The sequence below is a fragment of the Cygnus atratus genome, chromosome 1 (genome assembly GCF_013377495.2).
Source record: "Cygnus atratus isolate AKBS03 ecotype Queensland, Australia chromosome 1, CAtr_DNAZoo_HiC_assembly, whole genome shotgun sequence".
Taxonomy (NCBI): domain Eukaryota; kingdom Metazoa; phylum Chordata; class Aves; order Anseriformes; family Anatidae; genus Cygnus; species Cygnus atratus.
This window is the reverse complement of record NC_066362.1, coordinates 11,216,394-11,242,739: the sequence shown is the minus strand read 5'-3', so window position 1 is coordinate 11,242,739 and position 26,346 is coordinate 11,216,394. Positions and strand designations below refer to the sequence as shown.

At 37.4% G+C, this 26,346-nt stretch overlaps 1 protein-coding gene across 1 annotated transcript in view; it reads right to left on the bottom strand.

Annotated features, from left to right (window-relative positions):
* The window catches only part of SEMA3C (semaphorin 3C), a 123,225-nt gene extending 97,532 nt beyond the window's left edge, over positions 1 to 25,693 (bottom strand). The window contains exons 1-2 of the mRNA XM_035549349.2: positions 25,128 to 25,693; positions 21,861 to 22,001 (exon numbers count right to left, since the gene is read on the bottom strand). Coding sequence (XP_035405242.1) covers positions 21,861 to 21,963 — 103 coding nt within the window. The 5' untranslated portion in view covers positions 21,964 to 22,001; positions 25,128 to 25,693. The remainder of the gene's footprint in view (positions 1 to 21,860; positions 22,002 to 25,127) is intronic.
* Between the last annotated feature and the right edge of the window lie 653 nt (positions 25,694 to 26,346).

Genomic DNA, 26,346 nt, shown 5'->3' with positions numbered 1-26,346 from the left:
CATATGTGGTCTTTAGAGGGCAAGAATAGACATGTGCCTGAATATATTAAAAAGCTGAGAGAGCAGCCCTATGTATTTGTACAGCTGGTGAGTCAATGTTAAAATGACAAGCTTCAGAAAACAGCATGCAGGCATGTAAAGAGAGTGGTCCGAAGTCTTGGTTCTATTACCTCATTATCACTTGGATCGTACTGTGTCGCTGATAATACGTTAGGATGCCTAAGAACTCGCCTAACTATATCTTTATTATTTCAAATCTAATACCTTAATACACAATTAGGAGGGTGGTGCATATTCACTGACTTCAAAGGAGTTGGTCTGGATTTGCACACATTAAATTAGCATTAGAACAATGCATGCATATACACCTGCAAGAAATAACTTTAACATGCACTAAATTGTATTTAGCATTACTTTGAACCCTACCTGGAGGAAACCCATCATGTTATAGAGTTTTACCACCCCAAGATTATCCATGGAATAATGAACTGAGCTTGCTGAGCTCTTCAGTATTAGTAATGTGAAAGAAAACTGGCACAAGTTGGAACACTGAATTATTCAAGAGACTGAAGAGATTGAATTATGAAGGAAGATCAAGAAAACATGAACAAACAAACAAGCCAAAGCATGGTCAGCAAGGCCAAAGAATGACTGTAAAGAAACATAACAACAGTCCTGTGTATGAGTGCCCTGTGTTCAGACGGGAGAGGATTAGGATAGTGCACAGAAGTATAATTCACTGTTACAGAGTTACAAAATAGAAAACAAAGGCTCATAGTTAGAAAATAATTCTTCTTCCTGAAATAACAGCTCAGAAAAAGTTTCTGTGCTTAGGACATTCATTACTGAACAAGAGAAAGCACTACAAAAATGTGCTGGAGCAAACACTGTTAAACTAAAATGAGGTGGATTAGAGGAGTTAAAAATTTCTAATATTTCTGATTTCATTATTGCTACACTTATAGGACACATTTTTTTATTAGGACTGAATTTAACTACTGACTGTGTCTATTTCTTAAGACAAAGGTCTCATGATATTTTACACATTTGTCTATGTGTGTGCACATGTAGACAAGAGGACAGAGAAGTGTACGTACATGTATACATATCAGGAAAAAGAGATATTTTGATACCTTTTTTACCTGGGGCAAAAATTATAAAGTGTTCTGAATTCATATGTATCTTGAATAGATATTTATCCTGTTGCTTGAGGGAATGATACATAAAAGCTCCAAGAAACAAGCAAAGTTAATGAAGGAGAGCCAAATTCTCTGCTGCCATAACTTCATTAGAGGTAATCGCAGCTGCCCCCACATACATAGCTGAGAAGGCTATTTGAATGACGAAGAGAGGAGAGGGAGTCAGCCTAAATGTGTGGTTTCAAATTGTATTTTTCATTGTCAGCACAAATTGTAATTGCAACATACGTCAATTTTTATTAATTAGACATTTCAGAATTAGCTTATATGCATGTATATTTTCCTGCATTTTGCAGTTTAGAATGAATATCTTCAGAATTGTTCTGATATCCATATTCACTGCAAAGTATGCTTTATATTGAAGAAATGTACTACTTTCTCCCTTACTCATTCCACACACACCCCCCCTTTTTTTTTTTTGGCGTGTGTGTAAAAATAATGTATAAAACAACAAAATTCACAGTCTTCAATATTTTATAGTTGCTTTGGGGGGTAGTAGTTTCCTCCAAGTCAAAAAGTAGATTGTTCTTACTAATTAACCTTACCAAAGTTTTAAAGGAGATATGCACTAGGGGTTAAATCCATTATAGAACATCTCTGTATGTCTGTATGCATTTGGGGATGACTAGAATATAGAAATTACAAGATCTCTTCATTCATAACTGCAAGAACTTAAAACATCCAAGCATGGGAGAACTTTTTAGGGAGACACACAAAATTCACTAAATTTTGCCATGAGTTAACTGTCCTAAAGTCAGGAGGAAATGCTAGTAACCTTCCCAAGTTAGATGTTTCCCCACATCCAACTGTGGGGATACCAACCAACAACAAATCTCTGAGTCTTAATCTGTGCAGACGACAGTAAAAAAGATTTTGGGGCCAGGTGGTTAATGTTCCTCCATCTTCAGTGGACTACGAGAAACATCTGGAAGATGTGCAGAGAAGAGCTGTGGCTGGCCCACAGCTCTGGTCCTCCACCACCCAAAAGGCTGCTCCTCATGGACAGTTTAGCTACTAGTAAGTATATAATAAAGTTGCAAGTATGAAAACAGGAAACTGCAGCCAGGACTCAGGTCTCACCCACTGCTCCTCAGCCTAGTTGAATTTATTCTGATTTTGTCTTCTGTTTGTCTTTGTGTGTGCATGTATTGTAGAGACAGAGCTTAAAAAAAGGAATGAAAAGTTCTCTTCTCTGATTACCTCATATCTCCAACTTAATGACAGTTACTGAACATGGTCTGGAACTGTAACTTCTGCCTCTTTGCTACAAAATAAAGATGAAATTAAACCTTTTATTATTTTTTTTCCATCACTTTTTACTATATACAAAACAGAAAGTAAAGTAACGTCTGCTCAGTTCTTTATGTGTAAACTATGCAAACATTTCACTTCAGGCTATAATCCTTCATCTGGATTCCAGGCTGATGGAGGTACCTGCAGACCTGAATAAAACTACTAAATACCAAGACTTGTGTCATATTCATGTCCTCAACAATTCTCCACTGGCTAATTCCATGTAATGTTTAAAGAAGTATGATGGGTTTTGGCAGAATTTGTTTATTTGACAGGGTTGCTTCAGCTCCCAGTCTGAGGTTCTTAACTCTCCCCAGGGGCTCAAGTGCAAACAACAGACATTTAACACTGGGTTTGAATCCCACTATAGGAGCCAGGCATATAAAAACTGTTGTTGTTATACAATTTGACACAGCATTCCTTTGTTGCATTAGCCCTCATTTTGAAATATTATTTGCACAGTCACTATCTAGTATGTTGTGCATTCTACTATGCTGTGCGTTCTAGTATGTTGCGCATATAACGTATAGCAAACAGCAACATTCACTAGTAAATTGTTTTTTGAACACCATCCACTATAACTTAATAAAAAGTTTTCAGGTATTGCTATTACAGACCTTTGTACTGGACTGGACCACAGTATTTGAACCATTTTACAGTTTGCCAGGGAGTGAAAACATATTTTAAGTCCTCAAATCACAGCTCATTAGTTACCACAGGTATCTATCACTTAGCTGAAATGGTCCCTCCTTTATCCTAGCTAGCAAGGCTCGGAAAAGTAAGCAGCTATAAGGATGGTTTGGTGAGAATTTTACTGTTGCTACAGAAAGCTAATCCCATCTATCCAGACATTAAATGCATTTCTTCTTGTTCTTTTGTGCTGAGCTACTAGTGCATTTACTATTGTACTTAGAATAGTCTAAGTACACATTCTTGTTCTCATTCTTGTTCTTATTTCTTGCTCTAAGGTAAATACTTTACGGGCATATTTTTGATTATTTAATGAGAGGTATGTGAGCTTCCACTGGGTGCTTAAGTACATTAAAAAAAGCCATGGTATGTGGCTACCAGGCTTATAAGGTATGTAAACCACACAGTGAACAGTGACTGTATTCCTACTCAATGGTTAAAGGCACAAAAGAACCATGGGAACCTTGTTTCAGCCTTTATTTCTGGCTTTAGTAAAACAAACCCTAATTCTTTATTTGTCAAATTGCTATCTGTTACAGTTTGAACTTTCGTTAAGCTTTACTCTCCCTAATGAAGTTTAATCTGCCTCAGGTTTAAAGCAAAAGAGCACTGTGTGTTCGTGTGTATGCAATGTGAATGTGGTTTTGCAGAAAAGGAAGTCTTCTGAATGTTAGGGGCTAAAATCAATGGAAAATGGAAGCCAGCCTATTGCCCTTGTTTTTCCAGCTGTCAAATTTTACTCTAATAAAGTCGATAGTATTTCTTTACAACCCCATTAGTTTTTCCTAAGCAAACTGACAATACCATTCACTGTTCTGTGAGTGCAATCTCCACAATTTATGCTATTCTTCTGTGAGAAATACCCTGAACACTTGTGTGCAGAAAAAGGAACCTTTCAACAATGTGTTCAGCGGCCCAAACATCTCTTCTACTTTATTTTACCTTTTTGGGGGGGAGTGGGGTGAGGAGTGGGGCAGGGAACTAGATATAGAAGGGAATAACTATGAATCAATGAATCAAATTGGAGGAGACTGTGAAGAATTGTCAAGGCAATGCACATTTTAGCTTGGCAAAATAGTATGCAGTCTCTTAAAGAGCTTGGAAATAAATAACAATAGATTTTATATAAAGAGAATGACATTAAAGAGACCAGCACTACGAAATACTTTTATAATTATATTATTCAAAAGACAGCCAAAATGGAGATGGAAAGGGTGCAGAAAATAGGAACTCCAGTAGGTGAGATGATCTATGATTTCACATAGGATCTTCTATTAAAGTTATACCTACAGAGCAGACCATCAGGTTTCTTATCCATAGGTCTATAAAGTGTGAACATTTCTTCAACATGCTGCTGAAGAAATTCAATAGGTTTAGCTATTAACAGGAGTCAAAATCAAAGTAGAAAGAAAAACTTCAAAAAATTTCTGCAGCTGTAGAAATTCTAATTCGTATTTGTAGAGGATACAGTCAACCCCTTCAGTGCTTCTATGGTCCTCATCACTCAGGTATTTGCAAGCTTCGATCACTAATAAATTTTATTGTTCCAACACCTCCATAAATAAGGAAGCAGCATGAGCACGAACGGCCACATATATACTAACAGTATTAAAAAGTTTATAAAAAAATCTAGGTATCTAATGTTTCTTCTGAAATACTGAAGTATTGAGTTTCTTTTCTCTAAATATCTCTGTAGCTGAGTTTTCTCACTCTTTTTTATTTTGAAAAATTGTTATTTGATTTTGACTTTGTGTAATTAAACTCAAACCAGTAAGGCTGGAATTTGGCTTTTACTTGTTCCTTTGTACGAAAGATTCAAAATGCTGTGAGAAATGCTCTTACTCTTAGTCCATTTCAGAAGAATCTTATTATTCTTACCATAATGGAAAAAAGGGCAGGTTTAATCAGCTAGGTATGAGACATTTAACTGAGTGCAGGAGAGACAGTAATGAATTATTGCTTCCCATCCACCCCCATATTCTTCCCACTGACTAACAAAAGCATTAGCTCTGCTCTGCTGAAAGAGATAGTATTCTGCTTTTAATTTCACCCTGTCTTCTGAACTGTAGTGTAACGTTCTCTCAATTAGGAAAATTAAATATTCTCAAACATGAAGATATTAACAAACTATGAGACAATACAATTACAGAGAAGTGCTGTTTCTTTAACCTTTGTCTGAACTTGTAAATTACTGATTTCTTTTTGTGGTAGCTGCTTGACATGCCTCATTGTAGTTACTGCCAGTTGTCATAAGATAGCAAAGTACACAAAAATCTTTAATTCTGCCTCCACCAGACAAACCTCAACAAAAAGCTTGGGTGAAGTTGTGTGGGGTAGTGGCTAAATAGGAAAAGGAGAAAACAAACCTACAAACCAGCTCTGTCTCTATAAATAATACATGGCAATTACTGGCAGTGAAGAAAGGACAGCAGGAAATGTGTACCCTTTCCGTCATTCCCAAGGGAACAGACAGGGCTGTTCTCAGATCTACAAGTGCCACCCTGTTAATGCAGCCCCACTTCCACAGGCTTGGAAATCTCTGAACAGGATGAATGCTTCATGATGAAGTTGGGGTGTAAGAAAAAAATATAGAGAGAAACTCATTGTATTTCTTTTTATTTATTTTCATTCTGACTTTCACTAGAAAGTTGAATACTCTCTTACAACTACAAAAAAAAAACACACTGAAAAGCGTCATGCATCACTGTGCTTTTAACAACACACCTTCTGTTAGACTAGAGAGTGATTAAATGTAGATCACTGTAGTTGAAATACTGAAACCATTGGAAAATATGATCATGATCCAAAGCTTATTAACATCAATGGACTTCAGAAGAATTTATAGTTTGCTTTTTTTTGCTAAATTAAATGTCTTTTTAGTTGTTGTTCGCTTGTGTTTTGCCAAAATCCAATGGAAATATATAAGGCAGAGAAAGACTGCAGCGGTTCACACTGTATGCTGTGGATAAACCTCTGTGGACCATTTTAAAATTAAAATGCATCAGTTCAAAGTGTATGGAGGCACAGACATGAATACTGTGTTTGTTTGTTTGTTTTTCACATTTTGTACCATAAGATTTTGTAACACAAAGTTCTGTAAGACAACCTTAGTTTCATTTGTGTGCAATATCCATAAAATTGAACTGAGAATGAAAGCTAGAAGAAGCAGCCTTTCTCTGCCTTTTTTCTCCTCAAGAATTTCCTTGGTTTTGACATTTTTGGCTTGCCTGTTTCTGGAGTCCTGTTGTATCAAGACTGCTCGGGTTGCACTGGAGCAGCAGTTTTCAGTTTTTGCAGCCCTGAATTAACTGTGAAAATAACAATAACAATAATAATAATAATAGAAACTTGCAAGACTTACTCTTGCACTCTGGATCACTATTACATGTCACTGTCTATCTATGACCACACCAGGGGACTGTGCCCTCTTTTCCATGCTGAATACTGACGCACTGTAAATAGGTTAGAATTACTGTCTGGGTGGGATATGTATGTGGAAGCAAAAAGTCTTAATCCTATAAAACTGTTTACATTAATTATGGTCTACAAGTAGAGCAGCACTAAGACTGTTATTTCTTCTACCTTTCTTTCAGTCTCTTTATTCATGTGCAGGAGACAAGGCAGAGAAGGTGCAGCAGCTGGGTAAACAGAGGTAGCATATTTTGCTACGAACTGTGACCCCTAGATCCCAAGCATTATCTGAGGAAAAAATCAATTATTTTATCCAAGAGCAATCTTATTGGTATTTTATATCAGTAAGGAAACCATCAAAGGATTTTCTTTTTCTAACAATTTTGAAAGAAAATTGTTTTGTTTGTTCTTCAACATATCTTCATTGCTTCTTCTCTTCTATATCATCAATATTTATTAGATATTAGATAGTAGATAACAGCTGCTGAGAGATTTAAATCACAGAGCTTTTGAAGGCTGATGGAAGCATCTAGCTAATATTTTCAAAAGGCTCTGGGATCTGAACAGATATCTTCAGGATTAAGGAAGATCAAATGAAAATGAACACCTCTTTTCAGAGACAATCCACCTGTCTTTTACCACACAGTGAACAAATTTGTTTGCACAAAGTGGAGTGTAAACTAGTGAATTGAAAAGTTTTCTAGTTTATTATTCATATAAAACCTCTTTTGATCTTATTTTGATATTACCAAAATGATGTACTGCTGTGGGTCCTCCAATGACAAGACTTAATGCCCAACATTATAAATTAATAGGGAGTGGTAATGGATACATAGGCTTTTCATATTTAATTGCTTATATGGATTGAGTATTGGGCAGGGTTTGAAAAGTATGCTCAGAAATTTACAGGAAAACTTCTGTAAAAATAGCTGGCAGGCAACTTCTTCATGATAGTCTCAAGAAATACTCAGAAACTACCACAGGACTCAACACCCACATATATCCACACTGTCCAAAAAAAACCCTCAATAGCTCCCTCAATAGTTCAGTCTAACTCACTGAAGCCAATTAAAGCCTCCTTTTTCTTCCCCAGCTGAACACTGAACAACTTAATAGTCATTACATAAGTACACAGACATATATGATCCTGACTCTGATCCTACTCAATTTGAAAGTGGCTGAGTGAAGTTGAAATATGAATGAAGTCAGACTCTGTTCATATGATATGTGGAGATCCACCTGGACAGAAGTGAAGAGATGGTGAGCAGCTCTTGAAAGGAGCAGGTTAACATTAGAATGGAAGAATCATTTTCTAAGACTAAAATCAAATGCAAGAGTAAATAAAGTTTCTAGGGCACATCACATGCAAGGAGAGATTAGAGAACTGGGTTTGTTCATATTTAAGAAGTGAAGAAAAAGGCATCTTAATACCAGAAAAATGCTATCAAAGTAGGTTAGCACGGGTAGTTCAAACAGGCTGTGGGATCTACATCCTTGAATTTATTCAAAACTGAAGTAGAAACATCTCAGAACATCCTGATCTAATCACACCTACTTTGAGAAGAAGGTTGGCCAGAGGCCCCTTTCAGCCCACATAATTCTGTGATTCTATGAAAGACATGGAAAATGTATTTTGTTGTTGTTGCTGTTTGTTTTTGTTTTTGTTAAATAATTCTTAGTAAAAGACCATTACAGCTTTTCTGAGAAGTTAAGGCAAGTTTCCCTGAGCAAGTCTGTACAACCTAACAATCGATACACTTTTTATACCTTTTTCAAATATTCAAAATAATTCGGCAGCATTTACATGACTGAAAAGAATAAGCTCAGAAACACATATATTACCATATTTTTATATGTGGATTCTGTGTGTGTGTGTATTTGTTGTTAAACAACAGAGCTTAAGCTCGTAAGCCACCAAAAAGAAAGAAAATACCACAGCTTGAGAAAATTTAGGATGATATGCATACAAAATGGGATGTGGCCAGGTAGTTTAGAATTTTTTTACTCTGGACTTTGCAGTTTTAGTATTATTTTTCCATATTTTTTGCTACATACCTCTGCCATACATCAGGTAATATAAAACTTGCCCAGTAGACACATTTACCTCCACAAACACAGTATGTACTGTAGAATCTGCTTTATCTGCTATACATAACATTACGTAACATGTACGTAACATGTACGTAACACGTACACGTGCAAAGTCTGAGAATAAACGGGGACCAGATGTCATGGTAAGAAAAGATCTAATACCTTTTCTGAGACCAAAGGTATGCTGTGAAATTTTGTCATAAATGTCACTTATTTAATTTAGCATTAGTTTTAACTTGGTATTAAAGAATTTCAATATAATTTTGAAAAAAAATAAAAATAAAATTATGTATCTGCAAATTTACCTACATTCTACACATTCATATGTAGTGATTTACTCATTAGCTCAATTTAACAATAAGGCAATCTTTTTTGTTGTTAGTTAAAAAGGACAGCAAAGAAGATTGCATGCAGAAAATACAAGCAGAATCATCTGACAGATTGCTTTCATATTATTTCATGCAATACTGCATATTTATGATTTCTACTACTCATTAGAAGGGGTATTTTTATATTCTGCTGTGCAGCCAGAAATGGATACATGTTCTTTCATTCTAGGCCAGGGAACTGTAATGTATTTAACTGTAAGAAATCAATTCATACGACAACACGAGATTTCAGACTTGGAAAACCACACTTCAGGCACAATAATGTGCGGTAGACATAAAACAAATAAATAAATAGATAGATAGAAATTCCTGATGTAGAGTGCTTATAGCTTCCATTGTGGGCACACAGGCTGCTAGGTCGTTTGGGTCAGATTTCTGAACTTACTGAAGAGAGTTAACTTTCTTCTTCTGAATTTCCTGATAAGCTGTCCTGGGAAACACTGCCAAAGTTGATACCAATGTCTTAATACTCACACCTGCTGAACAGTGATAAAATCTCAGAACCACAAAGCACGCAGGTTAGAAAGGACGTCTGAAGGTTATGTTGCCCAAACATTTTCTCAAAACAGGACTAACTACTGTGGTGAGATGGGGTTGCATAGGAAATAATCTAGCTGAATTTGGAATATCTGGAGAGTCCATAGCCTGCCTGGACATCCTCTTTCAATGTCTAACTATCCCATGGTTTAAAAAATAAATAAATAATATGTTATTATCTAATCAGAATTTATTTTCTAAAGCTTGTGACTTTTGTGCCTTGTCCTGTCACTGTGCACCTCTGAGAAGTGCCTGGCTCTGTCTTCTTGATAATATGCCATCAGATGGTTGAAGACAGCATTGAAATGCTCCTTAGCCTTCTCTTCTCCAGGCTGAAGAAATATAGCTGCCTCAACCTCTCCTTGTCCATCACATGCTCTAGCACCTGTAACAGATTAGTGGCCTCTCACTGGGCTTCTTACATGTTGTCAGTCTCTCTCATGCTGAGGACTGGAAAACAAAACTGTCTCTTTCTGTGATCTCTCCTCTACACAAATTAAAACAAACAAATTGGAATGACTGCAGAAAAATTTAATATAAGAATGTAATAGTAGGTCAGAATGATGCTCTACTTCTGTGTAGAAAATTAATATTTTGCCTTCTAACTGAGAATGGAGAGATACACATCTGTGCTTTCCCCAGCATGGGAAGATCAAGTATCTACAGATAGCTGAAGTCATCTTCTAAGGAGCTGGAGACTACCTCTGCAGCAGACGTTATGGGTGGATACTCTTGTACAACATGGGCTTAGGTGGAGTAAATTCATCGCAACTCCTTGTGTTTTGTGAGTAATCTCCATAAGGTCCCTAACCTCTTGGTGACAGCTACATCAGTCCTTCATTCTCCATAGAGAAATAGTTGCTTTCTCAAAAGAACCTTTAAAGCAAAAGTATCTCCCAGTCTGCTGTTTCTCTCTCACCCATTTCTACATAGGAATCATACCTATCAGCCAAGAATTAGATCCACTTTGAACAAAACTCACTTTCAGCTGCTCAGCAAACTGGTTGGTGCTATCACAGACACAGAGCAGTAAAAATAAGCAAAAGGAATGTTAAACAGTGAATGGCCACCTTGTTTATTCAGAGTGCTGAAGTTTGTTGATGTTACACACAGTCTCAAGTTTAGTTGAACTTAGATGTTAGATGTTTTTTCTCATATGCATCCTGATTTGAAAAGGGAGTTTTCTCCTAATGGTTGGGGAAGCTTTCAAGAGCCACAAGCAAGGCATGAAGAAAGAGAATAACCTTAAAGCAAAAGCTTACCATGCAGAGTCTGAATGAAAATAAAATAAATAAATAAATAAATAAACACCTTGTCTGTTTGCCTTTTGGATAAGTACAGGTAGACATTTTTTCACTTCTATAGGGACAAGATAAGTGAGAAACTGAGTATACAAATGAATCTATTACTGGAGAAAAATATTAGGTGGTAACATTTCCAACAGGTCAGAGTTTTACATTTTGTTTTCTATAACTTTGTGGTCTGCAAGCAGAGCAACCACAGAGAAAAATCAGTGAACATCTCCTTAAGTGTTGCTTTGGTGGCCTGGAGGGAATATATGTTGTGAGAAGGACAGACTGCCTCATAATCAGTATTCAGTGTCTGGCTCCAACACCAATACCATTTAAAAACCACTCAGTAGAAGCATGAATATAATAATTTATAATGGAGGGGAATCTCATCACTGTACAGCAGTGCTGGAGTGCTCTGAAAAGAGAGAGTGCTTTGGCAATGACACCCTTAGAATCAATCTGGAATGAAATGTATCTCCTCCCCTGTCCCCCCCCCGCCCACTTTTTTTTTTTTTAAGAAGCAAATAATAATTTAAGTCATCATCTATATCTGTGGCACAGTCCTTTATCTGCAAACAAATCCAACTTGTAAACAGGTGTTTTTTTTCTCATTATTTTTTATTATTTAATTCCATTAGAAGACCCCCAAACACACCTAAGTAAATTACTACTCTAGCTATGAATCCTGCCTCGGTATTGATTCAGCTGGAACAACCTTCTTCTGTAAAACTCTCTTCAGAGGCCCTGCATCAGGGTGGTCTGTTCTCTCCAGCTGCTGGGGAAGATGCTGAATTCCTGCGCTTGCCCCTCTCCCCCATCATCTGCTGTTATTGAAGTGGACACGGCAACAGCATTTTCCAGTTGCATACATATATACAATAAAGTTAGACTTATGCCCTTTCCCTTCAATAGGCACCCATGCTAGTGCTTCGTAAACTGGCCATTGTCAGGATGTCGAGGCGGGAGGAAGAATTCATCTGTAGAGAAAGCACATGGTGTCCTCCCAAGTCTTAGAGGAAAAGATGGGTCCAGATAAAAGCCCATTGTTTGCTGGACCTGCCTGGTGGGCCAAACCGTGGTGGCCAAATTTGTAAGTCTTCTCTTTGTTTCATATCATTCATGAACAATGTCAGTGCAGATAGTGACATACCCTACCACATCTGAAAGTTTCAAATGACTTTTGCAATTTCATGCACTTTTACCACTTCAGGAACAGCCTTTTTCATCTGCCTTTGTGAAATTAAGAACACATTTGGAGACCTAAGCTCAGGAAATGGTAGAGTGGAGTCTGAAAAATATCCAGTGAAATAAAACTCACTGACATTTGATTCTTCTCCTACTGTGCTTGTAAAAGTTATGTTGGAAAAAGTCTCAAGTTTGCAAATATCCATAAGGAAAACAAGGTTGCTACAGGAGAAAAGAATAGCTGGCACCCTTCTCATTGTTAAGGGAATTACTAATACTGTAAAGATGATAAGATATTTAATCTCAAGTAATGGCTTTATTGGTATATTCCTTTTCGTGTTTTATTGCTATGAATGCACAGCTTTATTTCCTTAACACAAAACACCTCATAAGGACTTCAAGTTCTTTTGTCTTTACTATAAGAGTATCTGCTTTAGGGAAGAAAACAAAACAAAACAAAGGGATAGTGCTTTATTTTTAACAGTGGCAGAAAGTGGGTTTTTAACAGAATAAACTTAAAATATTCCAGCTGTGTTCACGTTGAATCCATCAAAAAGTTTAAGCTCAGAATCAGCAACACATGCCAACTAAATACTTTTCAGGCCTCAAAAAGTACATTTTTGAAAAAATGCCAGGCCTCTCCCTGAAAATAACATCTTAATTGGTTGATATTTAAAAAATGGAAAGTGCCATTCTGAAGATATAAGTGTTCACTTTTTTGTATACTAGTTTGATCTCTTGGTTTGTAAGAACACTCAACATATTAACACAGAGACTATCAACGAACTGCAATGGCAGGTATGCAAGCTGATTATTTCAGAAGAAGAGGAATTTCTAAGAACTGTAGAAACCAAACGTATTATGAACTACCTTGTGCCACTGAAATGCACCAGAATAGTCAGTGTGCGACTGTCTGCCCCAAAGAAAACACCGTGTTTCATTCCAAAATGGCTGTGGTTCAGTAGAGTACAAGGAAACTCCAGTCTTGTTCTCTTCTGAGACCAACAGTTGTTTTCAAGGACTTTTCATATCAGCTTTAGGATCACAGCTTGTAAAACATTTGAGGTCAAAAATCAGAAAACACCATTGTATGTACTAAGGTATGTATATATATACTGCTTTGAATACACATGCCTTTTTGCTTTAAAAACAAATTCCTTCAGGATTATGAGTACATCTATCCTACTGCTTTTCCCCCTTTGTTTTCTGTTGCACTAATAATCTGTTTGTGTGTATATACCGTGAAATTTATCTTCTTCTGCTGTTCAAAACCACATTCTTGGTCTGTTACAAGAGAAGGAAAGAAAACGAACCTCATCATTCCCACCCATTGAAGCGAAGGAGCAATCAGACACTTGCCTCACATATTTTCTTTATCCCTGTAAATCTAATGCTGCAGCTCCTTCAAGCTGGGTGTCCGAGATGCATAGGCTGATTTACACAGATGTTAAAAGAGGGAAAATATTTGCTCAATTGAAGTGATTCTAAGCTGACAGAAACTGATTTATTCTGCATAACTTGAAGCTTCTAAGAGCAAATGTATTTATGTTTTTCATTAAGAAATGTAAAGGAAAATTGTATCATTAAGCAAAATAAAATATATGTATATATATATGACAACAACAAATGATCAGAAAAACAGGTGACAGTGAAAGTCCATAGAAAGATATACGAGACCTCTTTGTTGTTGTTGTTGTTGTTTTCCCAGTTGCGTTTGTAAAGCAATGATGTCACATAAAGGAACTATGAAATTGCAAAGGAAATACTAAAAAGGACATGATAGGAAATATAGCTGAAAGTTAGTTTTAATACGCTTAATAGCTTTAATACATTTACAGTGTGACTCTAAAGAAAAGTCCTTTTTCTTCATTGCAGTATGCCAGCCTGACCCTATTAATGGCTGAAAATGATGCCTTCAATTACAAAAAAAAAAAAAAAAAAAAAAAAAGCCTTTAAAAATGCCTTTGACTTTTTATTTTATTTATTTTTTAATAATTGTCAAAACACATTTTGATTTTCCATTAGGCAACCTGGCAACCCAGGATGACTGTGATGTCTCCTCATCCAAATGCTAGGAGATAATTTTTGTGGAGCAATCATTTATCCCAGAGCAGTATGCAAGAATAAGGAGACAGTTCAAAAGTCTGGTTATTTATTCCAGACTATTCCTACATGTTGCAATTCATGACATCATATTTGCACTTGAAATTTGTACTAAAACTAAAAGCTTCTCATAAAGATAGGGTGTGTTTTTATATGAAGTATCTACTTACAGCCCACAAATAATAATAATAATAAATAAAAAGTTAACTTCCTCAAGCTAACTGAGCTCATTAAAAATGTTATATCATGCTCCAGAAGAGCAAAGTTAGATGGTTCTATTTTGGAGAGAATTAAGAGATCAGCCCTGAAGGACTCTCACAGACAAACTCTTAGCTTACAGTAATTTGAGGGCTTGTTGGAGTTATGTACTGATGAAATGCTGTTCCTGAGATTTTTCTATCAAGTTGGTTGGGTGAAGGAGCGGTGTGCAACAGAAAAATATTTGTTTCAGATAACAATGAAATACCACGGATTACAGTTTCTTGTGGACAAGATACATGATGGTAGAAGGAAACTTTTTTTTTTTTCCCAAAATGTTGTCTCTTTTTTGTATCACTGTCTTGGAACATATAATTATTTTAAGGTCTGTAATTAAAAATATTTATACTGTAATTCTGAAAATAATCTAAACATAATCTGGGGTATTACTTGTGGTAATGGAGGAACCTTTGTAATACACACTTTTGTATGTATAACTGATTTGCTGAGTGAGAGCAGTAGTTTGGAATATCCAATATACTATATGCTGTTCAAATGGAGAGGAAATGACCTCCACCAACCTTATCCACACAAGCAGCAAGGTACTTTCCTCAACAAGAAAAAAAAATAGCCTTATATTCATATGAGCAAGGAGAAAAATTAATTTCTCTGAATGGCATGATGGTCCTACCTCAAGACAAAGGGTGGTTTCATGGTAGAGACAGAGCTATCACTCTGTATCTTCCTTCTGCTGTGGTACTAGAGTCTTAGCTCCAGGATATCATTAAGCAGGATTTTGCTTCCAGGAAGAAGCCACATCACTGGTGGATAAAATTCCAATGCAAGTGTAACATGTTTACTCAAACTCTAACTGTACCAAGTCTGAACTGAATAAGGATGGAGGTATGAAGGGAACAGAGGAATAACAGAGGGGTGTAAGCCCTCCATTAATCTCTATCTTCTATTTCATTTACTGGAAATGCACGCTTCAAAGTAAGAGAGATCTGACATCTCACTGATTCATGCAAGTAATGGAAAACTGTTTGCTCCTCAGGTGCATCCTGAGACCTCAACTCTTTAATTGGATGAAGAAGGAAAAACACATAGCCTTCTTCTAAATTGATGGATGATGCAACCACAGCAGTCTGAATGTAAGATGAGATGTCATACCGTGAATCAGAAAATTATGCCCTTATCAAAGGCCTCTCCCCTGAGAAAGAGTGCCTAGGCTTTTTATTAAGGAGTGTTATTGAGAACACTGAAAGGGCAGCACCAAAAGGAACAAAATACACATGTTAAAGAAACATCCAGTTCAAGTGACAGAATAAGGTCTTGGTCTGTGTATTTATTCATGACAGGATCTCAGTCAATGCACCTCAATAAAATGAGTAATTATTGTGAGTCACATCAATAATTATATCTGATACACAAAAAGGCTTGTGCAGCACCACATATCAAAGTGTACTGTGAACTCATCCAGTATGGAAATGGCTCACAGAGGAGCTCTTGTTACTGATATGCTGATAATTCTGAAAAAGATAGGGTATTACAAATGTCTATGACACTTTTCTCATTGCAATTTTTTTTGAACATAAAAGAACTGATGTCTGGTATAATAATCACTACATAATTGTCTGTGTAGGAACTTCAGGAAACACAAGGAAGGATTGTAACAAGAGAGCAGTGTAATTGGCCAAGATAAGCTGATTTCTTCTACGACAATTGAGACAACCTAAGATGTGTTGAATCTGTAAAAGTGTTCTAAGATAAAGTTTGATTTTTCCACACTAAAATCAAAGATATGGTTCAAAGACAGGTCAAATTGACTGAGTTGGGGAACAGAAAGAGACTGAAGTAAGTAATTTCTTAGACAATATATCTACTTTCTAGCATGAAAGTCTTCTCAATCTTTGTGAAATTTGGATGACTACTTCATCCAACAATAGGATTACGTTCATAAATTGTTGTCCTAAATCTAGGGCCTGATAATTAACCACCTTGAAGACTATGTATTTATTTATGTTCTCTTGTACTGACTTCAGAGAACCTACAATCAACTGGGCCAAGTGTTGCCTGTGACTTCAGCTTTATCACATGGTAGTTTTCATAACTGAAGTCACAGTACATACAATCTAACTTTGGATACAGAAACAATACAATCAATTCTCCTTTCACACTCTTTCAACAGTGACAGAGAAGCCAAGTCAGTGACACTGCCACTGGAAAAAGAGTTTGTGTGAAAATAATCAGGCTCACTATCATTTAGCAATAGTATCTCTACCCACGAAACTCTAGAAAGAGCACTGAGCCTTTTACATTGTGCTTCCTTTAATATCTCTTAGAAAATATTTTGTTACATTTAACTCATAGCTTATTCAAGTAATCCAATTTATATAAGAGTAAGATTTATTGCATTATGTCTTTATCTGTTGATTTTCAACAACAGAAATAAAGGCAAAACAAGAAAAAAACACTGTATACAGAGAAGACAAATCTAAAAGCTACCTCCAGACTATAATTTGTATATTAGGTATTTGTCTTTAATAACAACCAAAGATTTAGTTATCTAAATGTAACTCCAAGTGCAACAATATCAATTTCACTACTAAAGATAATACATTATTTGTAGTTGACAGTAGTCAAGAATAAGTTAACTTCTTAGATCTCCATTGTGAGACAGTTGAGGGAAAGAAATTTCACGTGGTTGCTGCTCAGAGCTTTATAAATCAGCATCATTTAAGATCTATGAAGCTGTGAAAGCCACAAGTCAGTCACTTTTGAGAAAAAGTGACCCATGATTTGCTAAATATTATGCCACTACAAAAACGCTCAAGAGATTTCTGGAATAGTTCTGCATTAAAAATAAATAAATAATAATAAAAAAAAGTTTCCCTCCCCCCCCCCCCCCCCCCCAGTACTCCTTTACTTCAACTTCATTTTGAAAGTAGTTTTCATTGCATGGACACCACCAAGGATTCAATCAACTATTTGAGCATAAGCCATTGCCTACTAGATTGTCGTCAGCACAATGTCCCCCAAATAATAAATGAACTTCTTATTAACTGTGGTAACATTAACATTACAATGAGGGATTGTTTAAAAACAAGTTGTACTGCTGTTGCTCAAGAGCTCAAAGAAAATGGTTCTTAGTTCCTTTATTTCTCCTTGAGGGTAACCACAGGGGTTGCATTAAATCTTTTAAAATATGTTGACAGTTGAATGTGTGCTGCTGTTGCTCTGGTGACATTTTATCTATTTAATTGTCATTAATGAAGCTGACTGATACTTTCTTAAAAGTGCTTTACGTGTTCTAGTAATTTTATGACAAAAAGAGAAACAAAACCGTCTGCAAATTAGCCTTGATCCACTTCTCATATGGAATTTTCACTGGAGACAATGGGAGAATCTGCATGGGAAATATCTGCTTGGCCAGACTTTTTAGGTAGGAATGCATGAAATGCTCCTGGTAAATTGTGAAATTATCACTTGTTTTTGTGTTTCCATATAAATTCAAAATTCAAAGAAGATGTGTTTGTATATATTTTCAAAAATAAGAATTGGAACTGCTTTGACCAATTCCGAACCTGGTGTTAAAATGGCATGGTTCAGCTCATTTTAGGATTGTAGTAAAACCCAAAATGTAAATGGAAGCTGGAAAAATATGAAAATTTGACACTATCCTGGAGTCTCATAACTCCTCTCTTATTATGATAATACTCCCACTGGCTTTGAAAAAGGCTTTGCCCTTATAGAGACTGAAAGATACAGCACCCAATTATCTGTTCAGGAACATGCAGTAACAAGGAGGAATGCATGCAGTCTGAGAAAGAACAGGCGCTATGCTTAATAGTTCATAAACAGATAAGGTAAGTCTTATGCTATGAGGCGAAAATAAACTATGGGGCTTTAAATTATGATGGGTGATTTAAGTAGATTAAGGAAGATCTATTAAAGGTCAAGGAACCAGAAGAGGTAAGAGGAAGGGGAATGGTGTAGTGAGACGTGTCAAGTCCTTCTTCCACCCCAGGTTACTCAGCTCCCACATGCTCAATGTTAATCATGGTAGACAATTCCACATCTGCTGCATGACAGACTTCACATCTTTGCAATTTTAGAATTAGAAAAAGCTAGTCACCTTTCTTCAACTGCAGCAGCTCTTCAAGTGCAGATGTTGTGCAAAGTTGACAACCTGAGCCATTACACTTAAGCAAGACAATTAGATTATGATAAATCACTCCAAGCAAATTGAGAACCCCCTCACCTCATTTTCTATAGGCCTGATGTCATTTATAACCATGTATACCTGTGCAAAGCAAGCAGCTCACCTCCAGGCTGACCTTTTTCTTTTATGAACAGCTACGCAAGGTGGAAAGCAAACAAAAATCAGGCCTAGGAGCTCTGTGTGACACGGGAATTGTCAAGATACTCAGGGTGCAGACAGCAATAAGTTCCACACTCACGTCAGATGCACATTTAACAATCTCAGCTAAGTCATGAACTACATTTTAATTAGACAAGAGGCCAGGCTTTTAATTTCAAAAATAGAAATTAGGGTTGCAGTCCTTCACCCATTGAAGTTAATTGCAAAATCCCTATTATCAAGCTCTTGAAGTATTACACAGGCTTACTTTTTAATTACATTTGATTCTTAATGAAGTAGATGGCAAAGAGAAAAGCAGCTCATGATTCAAACGATTCACATTTTTATCTTTACTGATGAACAACAGAATAGGTCAAGATACTTGCTGGATTTTCCCATGAGAAATGCTGTGATGTGAATAAGCTCAATTGACTTGATCCTGAAGGAGCAGGTTAGCTTTGAAAAGCATCACTCATTTTCTCCTCCTGTACACATTCCACCCCCAAAACTTAAGCAATGTAATTACAGATACTAAGCCAAATCCAATTCAGAACTTGAAAAATATCATTTAAGTATCCTAAGCTTGAATGACTTGTCTTTATTGTCTAATGTCATTTAAAACATAAGGAGTCCTAATTATAGTTTTATTTTCAAATGATGCACTTTAAGAGTGACAATTCTCTAACTGACAACAACTCAGGACATGAAGACAGAAAATTACTTGATATTTCTACATGGTTTAAAAACAACAAACTACGAGACAGCTTATGCAGAAAGAGTATGTTATCATACTTGTCAAGAGAACAATACAAAATTTCATCTTTTTCCTCTTATTTCAGTACCCATGCAAATAAGTGAAGATTTACAGAACAGAAGTTAGTTTTATTGGTAGGACCATTATCTTGCTATACACAACAACCTGCAAACTCTCTTCTCACATAATGAAAACTCTTTCTTACCATCTGGAAATCCGGATTAAAAATAAACTTATTTTTACATTGTATGAAAGGTTCAGCCCTGTATTTCAGACATTACTTGACATATTATAAAATGCATATTTAGTTTCTTACTTTTACATCTTTGAAAGACCCATTAAAATCAAATATATATATACACACACACACTTTTAGAAAGGCTGAATGTTGAGAAATATTAAGGAAATTAAAATGTCCTTTTTAAGGTAACCAGATAGCATCACACAGCATAGGTAACACTTACTTTCCACTAAGTTTTAGTGAAAAAGAGGCTCTCAGTTTTACCTATGCAAACCATTACTTTAAAAATAAAGGACATGGTACAGAACAAGCAACTCCTATATCCTGGCAAGATCAAGCTGTAATCGATGATGTCTCTGTCACAGTGAGCTGCATAGTCCCTTTCAAAGGAAGGGGAAATAAGCTCCTTTTAAAGAGAGACAGAGAAACTAAGGCTTCAATTCACCCAGATTTTTTTTCCTCCACTAAATCCCTAAGCTTTTTTTTTTCCCCCCCCTCTTATGGGTGGTACTATGTTTTGGACTCGCAGGATGATCATTGTGACAAACCAAAGAATGAAAGACAACTCTCGAGTCCAAGTTAAAACCACTTGCCCTTATTATGATTCTCTCCCATTAACAATGTTGAATACTGTAAAACCTGAGCTCTTCCTACCTCATGCTCATACAGTAGATCAGGGGAAACCTAAGTTACAGTCAAGGCCTCTGGGGACACAATGTGCAAATCTGAACCAGCCTGTTTTGTGTAACTGTGGCATGCCTGCAAGTGTAACACACAACCATGGCCAAATTTGCTTCTATGTTGAGTTGTGTAGAATCAGTACCATCTATGTTATATCAACATTATTTACACAAGTAAAAGAAATTCCCACCCACTTCTTCATTTGGCAGCTCCCACTTGGAACACCATTTTTGCCATTGCTTTTACTGGAACTATGCCAATTTGTACCTGAACTCGTAAGTTTAGGGTCGTAAACTGTACAATATACAATACCTTGCAGTTGTTCAGTCTGCTCTTTGATATTTTCAGAAGATCTAACTTGGCAGGCCTCCTTCTGAATGTCTCTCAGACTCAAGAGTACAAAGTTATAATCATTGCTGTGAATAGCGGTTTGAGTTACTTCCTAGCTATAGTTATTCTTAAAAATGATACTTTAAAGACTGATCAGAGCATGCAGACTATCCCCATGGCAGGACATGGCAAAGTCAAGAAAACCTTGCACTCAAACCAGACAAACCATCCTAACACAGACACTATTGATACAGGGTGCAGGAAGCCTTCGTGCCTCAAAGACAATCCCAGAAAAATGAGAGGGTTGAAAAAAGCAAACGCCCTTGTATTTAGTGACAGACAATTTCTGCTCAACTTTAAGAGAATTTAAGATAAGCCCAAAGAATGGGCTTCTCACACGTTCTGAAGTGGTGGTTAAAATACTACATGATGACTAAAATATGCATTTAAGATGGATATTAATATTAGAAGAATAAGCTACCTTGCTATTAAAGTAATATTGAAGTAATTGGATTAATACAGTATTGCTCATCACTTCAGAAGTAAATGCACCTCTCTCTTGAAAAGAATTATTTTGATTGCTTGTTTACAGTATGTAGGCATCAGTGATTATAAAATGCTAAGTACACCTGACCCATTGTATGAAACACACAAGGGCTGCTATTTTGCCAAAGGACTATGTATCTTCTTATCTACCTTGGTAAAACTTTCAAGCACCCTGATTTTCAAGTATAAAGTTCTCAGCTGGTTACCAAGTAAAAGCAACTAGACCTACCGATAACTTTCACTGCATGACATGTACCTCACATGCTATTATCTTTCCAATGAAAAAATCAAGAATAAAAAATAAAACCTTTTTGTTGTTATTAAGTCATAATAACTTTCTAAATGAAGAGAAGGGATTATTACTTATGTATCCATAGCTATAGTAGCAATGAACTTCAGGTGATAATCAAATTTAAACAGGTACCTCATCAACATAAACCAAAAATAACAGTTGTGGACACAAAATAAAAAGGTAATTTCTACTCAGTTATTGAATGGAAGGCAGAGATGAAAGTGTTCAGTCATAACAGTTGCTTAAGAATGTTTATCTTCTGTCTTACCATTGAATGATAAAAACACCCTTGCTTGAGGCTGGGAAGATCCTTTTACACTGTTGAAGTAAATAAATATCCCAATCACCAGGTGCAGTACAAGAAATGCCATCTCTTCAGATTTGCAGCTTAATATCCAAGAAATGAAACCTGAAAGAAAGAGATAACATTACTGTTACACAGTTTGGTGGAGAAAAAAACAACAAAACAATCTGTGCTAGAAGGCTCTTCCATCTGAAGCCATAATATATGATAATGTGAAGGAGACACAGCACTTCTGTTTTTTTTTTTCTTTGAGATCTGAAAATGGTTTTCTCTAGTTGTTTTCCATGTTGGAACAAAAAGAATTCTGCCTGTTAGTATGAACCTACAAAACCTTAGTTTTGGCTACAGAAGACTATGACATGAGATTCAGTTTATTTGAATAAGGACAATTCCACCTGCTGGAAAAATAATTATACCAAATGTCAAAGCAGAGCAAAGCAAGGACAGGAGATAAAGTTTCACGAATAAAAAAGCTGGCTGATATTTTTAGACCTCTCTCCTTAGTTTACATCATACTTGATCTCCCCCTCCTATTTTTTAAAAAAAAAAAAAAAAAAAAAAAAAAAAAAAAAAAAAAAAAAAAAAAAAAACGTTTGAAATCAGCGGTGCTTGGAAATGAGCTATGAGTTTTTGTAAGTTGAGTGCTCTAACAGCCATCTACATCCTCTTTTAAGATGAAATCCTGAATATGCACGTCACTAATTTCAAAAGCATTGAAATCAAAAGTATTTCAACATGCTTGAAACTATTAATTGGCATCTGCTTTTTGGGCTAGCTACTTTCAGTCTGCTTACCTGTTCTCTTAGACTTCCACAGAGCACTGCAGTTACCCTGCATGGGACATTGTGTAAACTGTTGAGAATACTGAGCTCTTGATATCACCAGAAGATACATCAAAATAAATCTACATCGTTTCTTAGCTCTGGAAGACTTGCAGTGGACTTGAGCTCACTGATGTCAGGGTCACTTTTCTATCAATGCCAATGGACTTTGGACCAGACCCATAAAATCCAGCAGACATTAGAAACTGAATACTGCATATCTTTGATGTTCTTGAACTACATCTCTCCAAAAACTGTGAAGTCTAGATTTCATTTTACCTATAAGAACAGCTTTGGTCTTAATAGTGTCAGTGGTGCTCCTCAGTTCAGCTGCTAAAGTGAAAATAAGACAGTCTAATTTCAGCCACATTCTCCTTCCCTGCTTATATATGTATATATTTTCCATTTTGACATCAACAGCCTTTGTACTAGACAACACTTATTGGTTGATCAGGTGGAATATTGGATTCTGTGGTAAATGACATCACTTTGAAGGACACAGTTCCTAAGGCCAGAAGATAGCATTAAAAATAGCATTTATGTATTACATAAAATGTGTATTTTTTCATGAAGAGTTCTCTTGCCTGTGATGATAAACATCAGTTTACACTTCTTTACCTCAGATCTGCTCTAACACTTCAGTCCCTCCAGTGGAAGACAGTATTTCTACATCCTTGTTCATTTGGTCCCTCTGAGATTCACACCTGCCCTAAAAGAACTGGCTGCAACTACTCCATCATGGCAGGAACCACCTGTTAGACAGGGATGACTTTAGGTCAGCACCAATTTGGGCTGTATCCACTTCAGTGACTAAGAGGTAAAAGCTCCATATCTCATTACTAGCTCTGTCACTTCCCTATCCACTCACTGTAAATTGTTTTTAAAGGCTTCTCTCTGCATTAGACTTTCATACGAAGTCGGGGGTGGGATGGAAAGCATGCAAGAGAGCACACGGCTCTGAAGCCCAAACTGTAAACTACCCTGCCCAGTGTGCTCTGGAGTACTGAGAAGTGCATGCGGATCAAGTAATGCTACCACCCTGCTAATTGACAAAAACACTGGTGTCAGAGATTTTCCAGATACAGATCTGGTCTACAGAAGAAACATATCCATTCTGTACCAGTTCCAAATTATTTCTAAGAGTCTGTTAACTAATAAAATGATAGTTGAAGAGTTTTTGCCAAAAATAATTTTTAAACAAGCTGCATGAACTTCAATATTAATACTGCTTTGCAGGCTTTAAATTCAAAACCTTGAGACCAGCCCATGGAATATCCTTTAACTTAGCCCTCTTCTAAGACAGAAGTGCCATTAAATCCTGATAAGATTGCTTTGTCAGGCCAAAACAAATAGCCAATCACACTGAACGTGTGATTTAACAGATGCAATGGGATTAGTACTTTACAGTAGTAGCACTATGCTTTCTTTGCAATGGAGATGAAAAGTCAGAGGAACAAGCATGTGGCTTTCTCTCTCCACTTAAATGACACTGTAAGAAATAATAATTAAAACAACAGAAAAGAATCAAATAGAAAAAAAAAAGAAAATCAACCCTTTCAGCACTCTTTCCCTCCCACTCTCATGCCTCCTGCCAATTCTAGTGCAATCAGCTACAGGAGTGAAACATTGCTACATTTCATTGCTCAAATTGCATATCTTCACCATTAACACAGAAGTGACAGGCAAATGTAAGATTCAAATTGTAAGCTGCATGGTTCCTACCCAGCTGTTAGACACAAATAATACATGCATACGGTGCCACAAAGGTATCACAGGGCGTCTGACATGTGAGTTACCTAATGGAAATAAGTTTAATTTCAGAGATTTACATACTTGGTAACTGAACACAAACTCATTGGAGGTTTGAATCTCTGTTTGGGCTTATATCCCAGTTCTGAATTTATCTCAGTAAGTCATGATACTATATTCAGCATGTCCTGTGCACATGATCTGTGCTGACAACCCACAGACCTAAAATCTTTTCAAGTCCTCTTAAAGAATCCTTTAGGACAGACAAAAAGCAATGTCTAATTCCATTTCTGCTCTTAGACCCTATCCTAGCTGTAAACAAGGTGGCAAACCACTACTGAATTAAAGTGCTGAAGTTTTCCTGCCATGGAGGTCACTTCCAGCATAATGCATTGCTTTGGAAAGTATCATACAGCTTTGCTGTGAAGCACTGTGCAGGTGTCATCTGCTCCAGGCTCAGTCCTACCCTTAAATCCTGTAAAGAAAATTGTTCAGCAGAAGAAAATAAAGAAAGAAGTGAAAGAAAAGAAAACCCCCAAACCCAGACTATGCTAATCTGGAAAATATTGCTTTAACTATCTGTGAACAGTAGGAAAATTCAATCATCAAACACATTTCACATCTATCACAGCAGAGAAAGAGAACTTTCAATTATGCTTACCCAGCTATTGGAAGAACCAGTAATACAGCTTTCTATCTGCTTTCTATCAGTTTATGGACTCTTCTGCTGTTACCAGAACGTTTTAATTCCGAACCCGGCTCATTGTGTGGGGGAAAAATAAAATAAAAATAAAAAGAATAAAAATAAAGGAAAACTCTCTCTTCGTGGTGGTTGCAAAGGTACTCCCGGTTCCCTTATAAAACAATCCTTCGAGCTGGACTCCTAAGGCACCGGGAGCGCTTCTCCCCAGCCCTCAATTAAGCACCTAGGAGTGAATGGAAAGTGGCCGGGCGCTGAGGTTGAAGCCTTTGGTTTCCAGTTACCGGCTCGGCTCTGCCCTGCCCTTGCCGCCGCCGCCGCGCTAGCGAGGCGAGGCACGGCAGCCTCCGGTGCATCATTAGCTGAGCAAATAGGGGCTGGAGCTCATAAATAACGCCGAGGCCACACCCCGCCGGGCTCCGCGGCCGCCGGCCCGGCCCGCCCCAGGCACCGCGGGGCCGCCGGCTCTGCTCAGCTGTGCGGAGCGCCCGCGGGCGCGCAGGCTGCTTGTGCGGCGCTTCGTTCCTCCAGGAGGGGGAGGTTCACAATGTAATAAGAGGGTTTTGGGGGAAGGGGATCTAAAGGGGGGACAGCGGTAGGTTGCTCTCCAAGCCTCACCCGCGCTGCTTGCGCGGGCGCGGAGGGAGAGTCGCGGCTAAAGTTGCCGGCCAGGGGCTCCCGTAGCGCCCCGACGGCAGCGCCGTGGATGCCGCTGCGCGATCCAAGCCGGGGACGGGGGCCAGGAGCCGGGGGGGGCGGGGGATGGGGGGAGCGGCGAGGACCCAGCGGGGAGCGGGGCACCGGCGGGGAGAGGCCCCGAGGGGAGCCGGACCCCGAGCTGGGAGCCGACCGGGGCGGGGAGGTGCCGGGGGAGCTTTCGGAGGAGGCCGGTAGATGTCACTATGATGAGAGGGAAAGAGGCAGGGTTGTGGTGAAGGAGGAAAGCAGATCATATCCAGCCCCGGACACAGGGATTTCTTTCTTTTCCTTTTTTTTTTTTTTTTTTTTCCTGAATTATTTCCTTTATTTGAAACTTAAAAACTTAAAAGAAAGCTAGCGATGAAAGCAGCATTACATCAATAGTTAGATTTGTAGCTTAGTCTCTTGACTGCTCCAGGAGTTTTTTCCACACGCTTTCGGACTCTCTTTTGTAGTTCAGGAGACCTGGAGCAGCATTTGT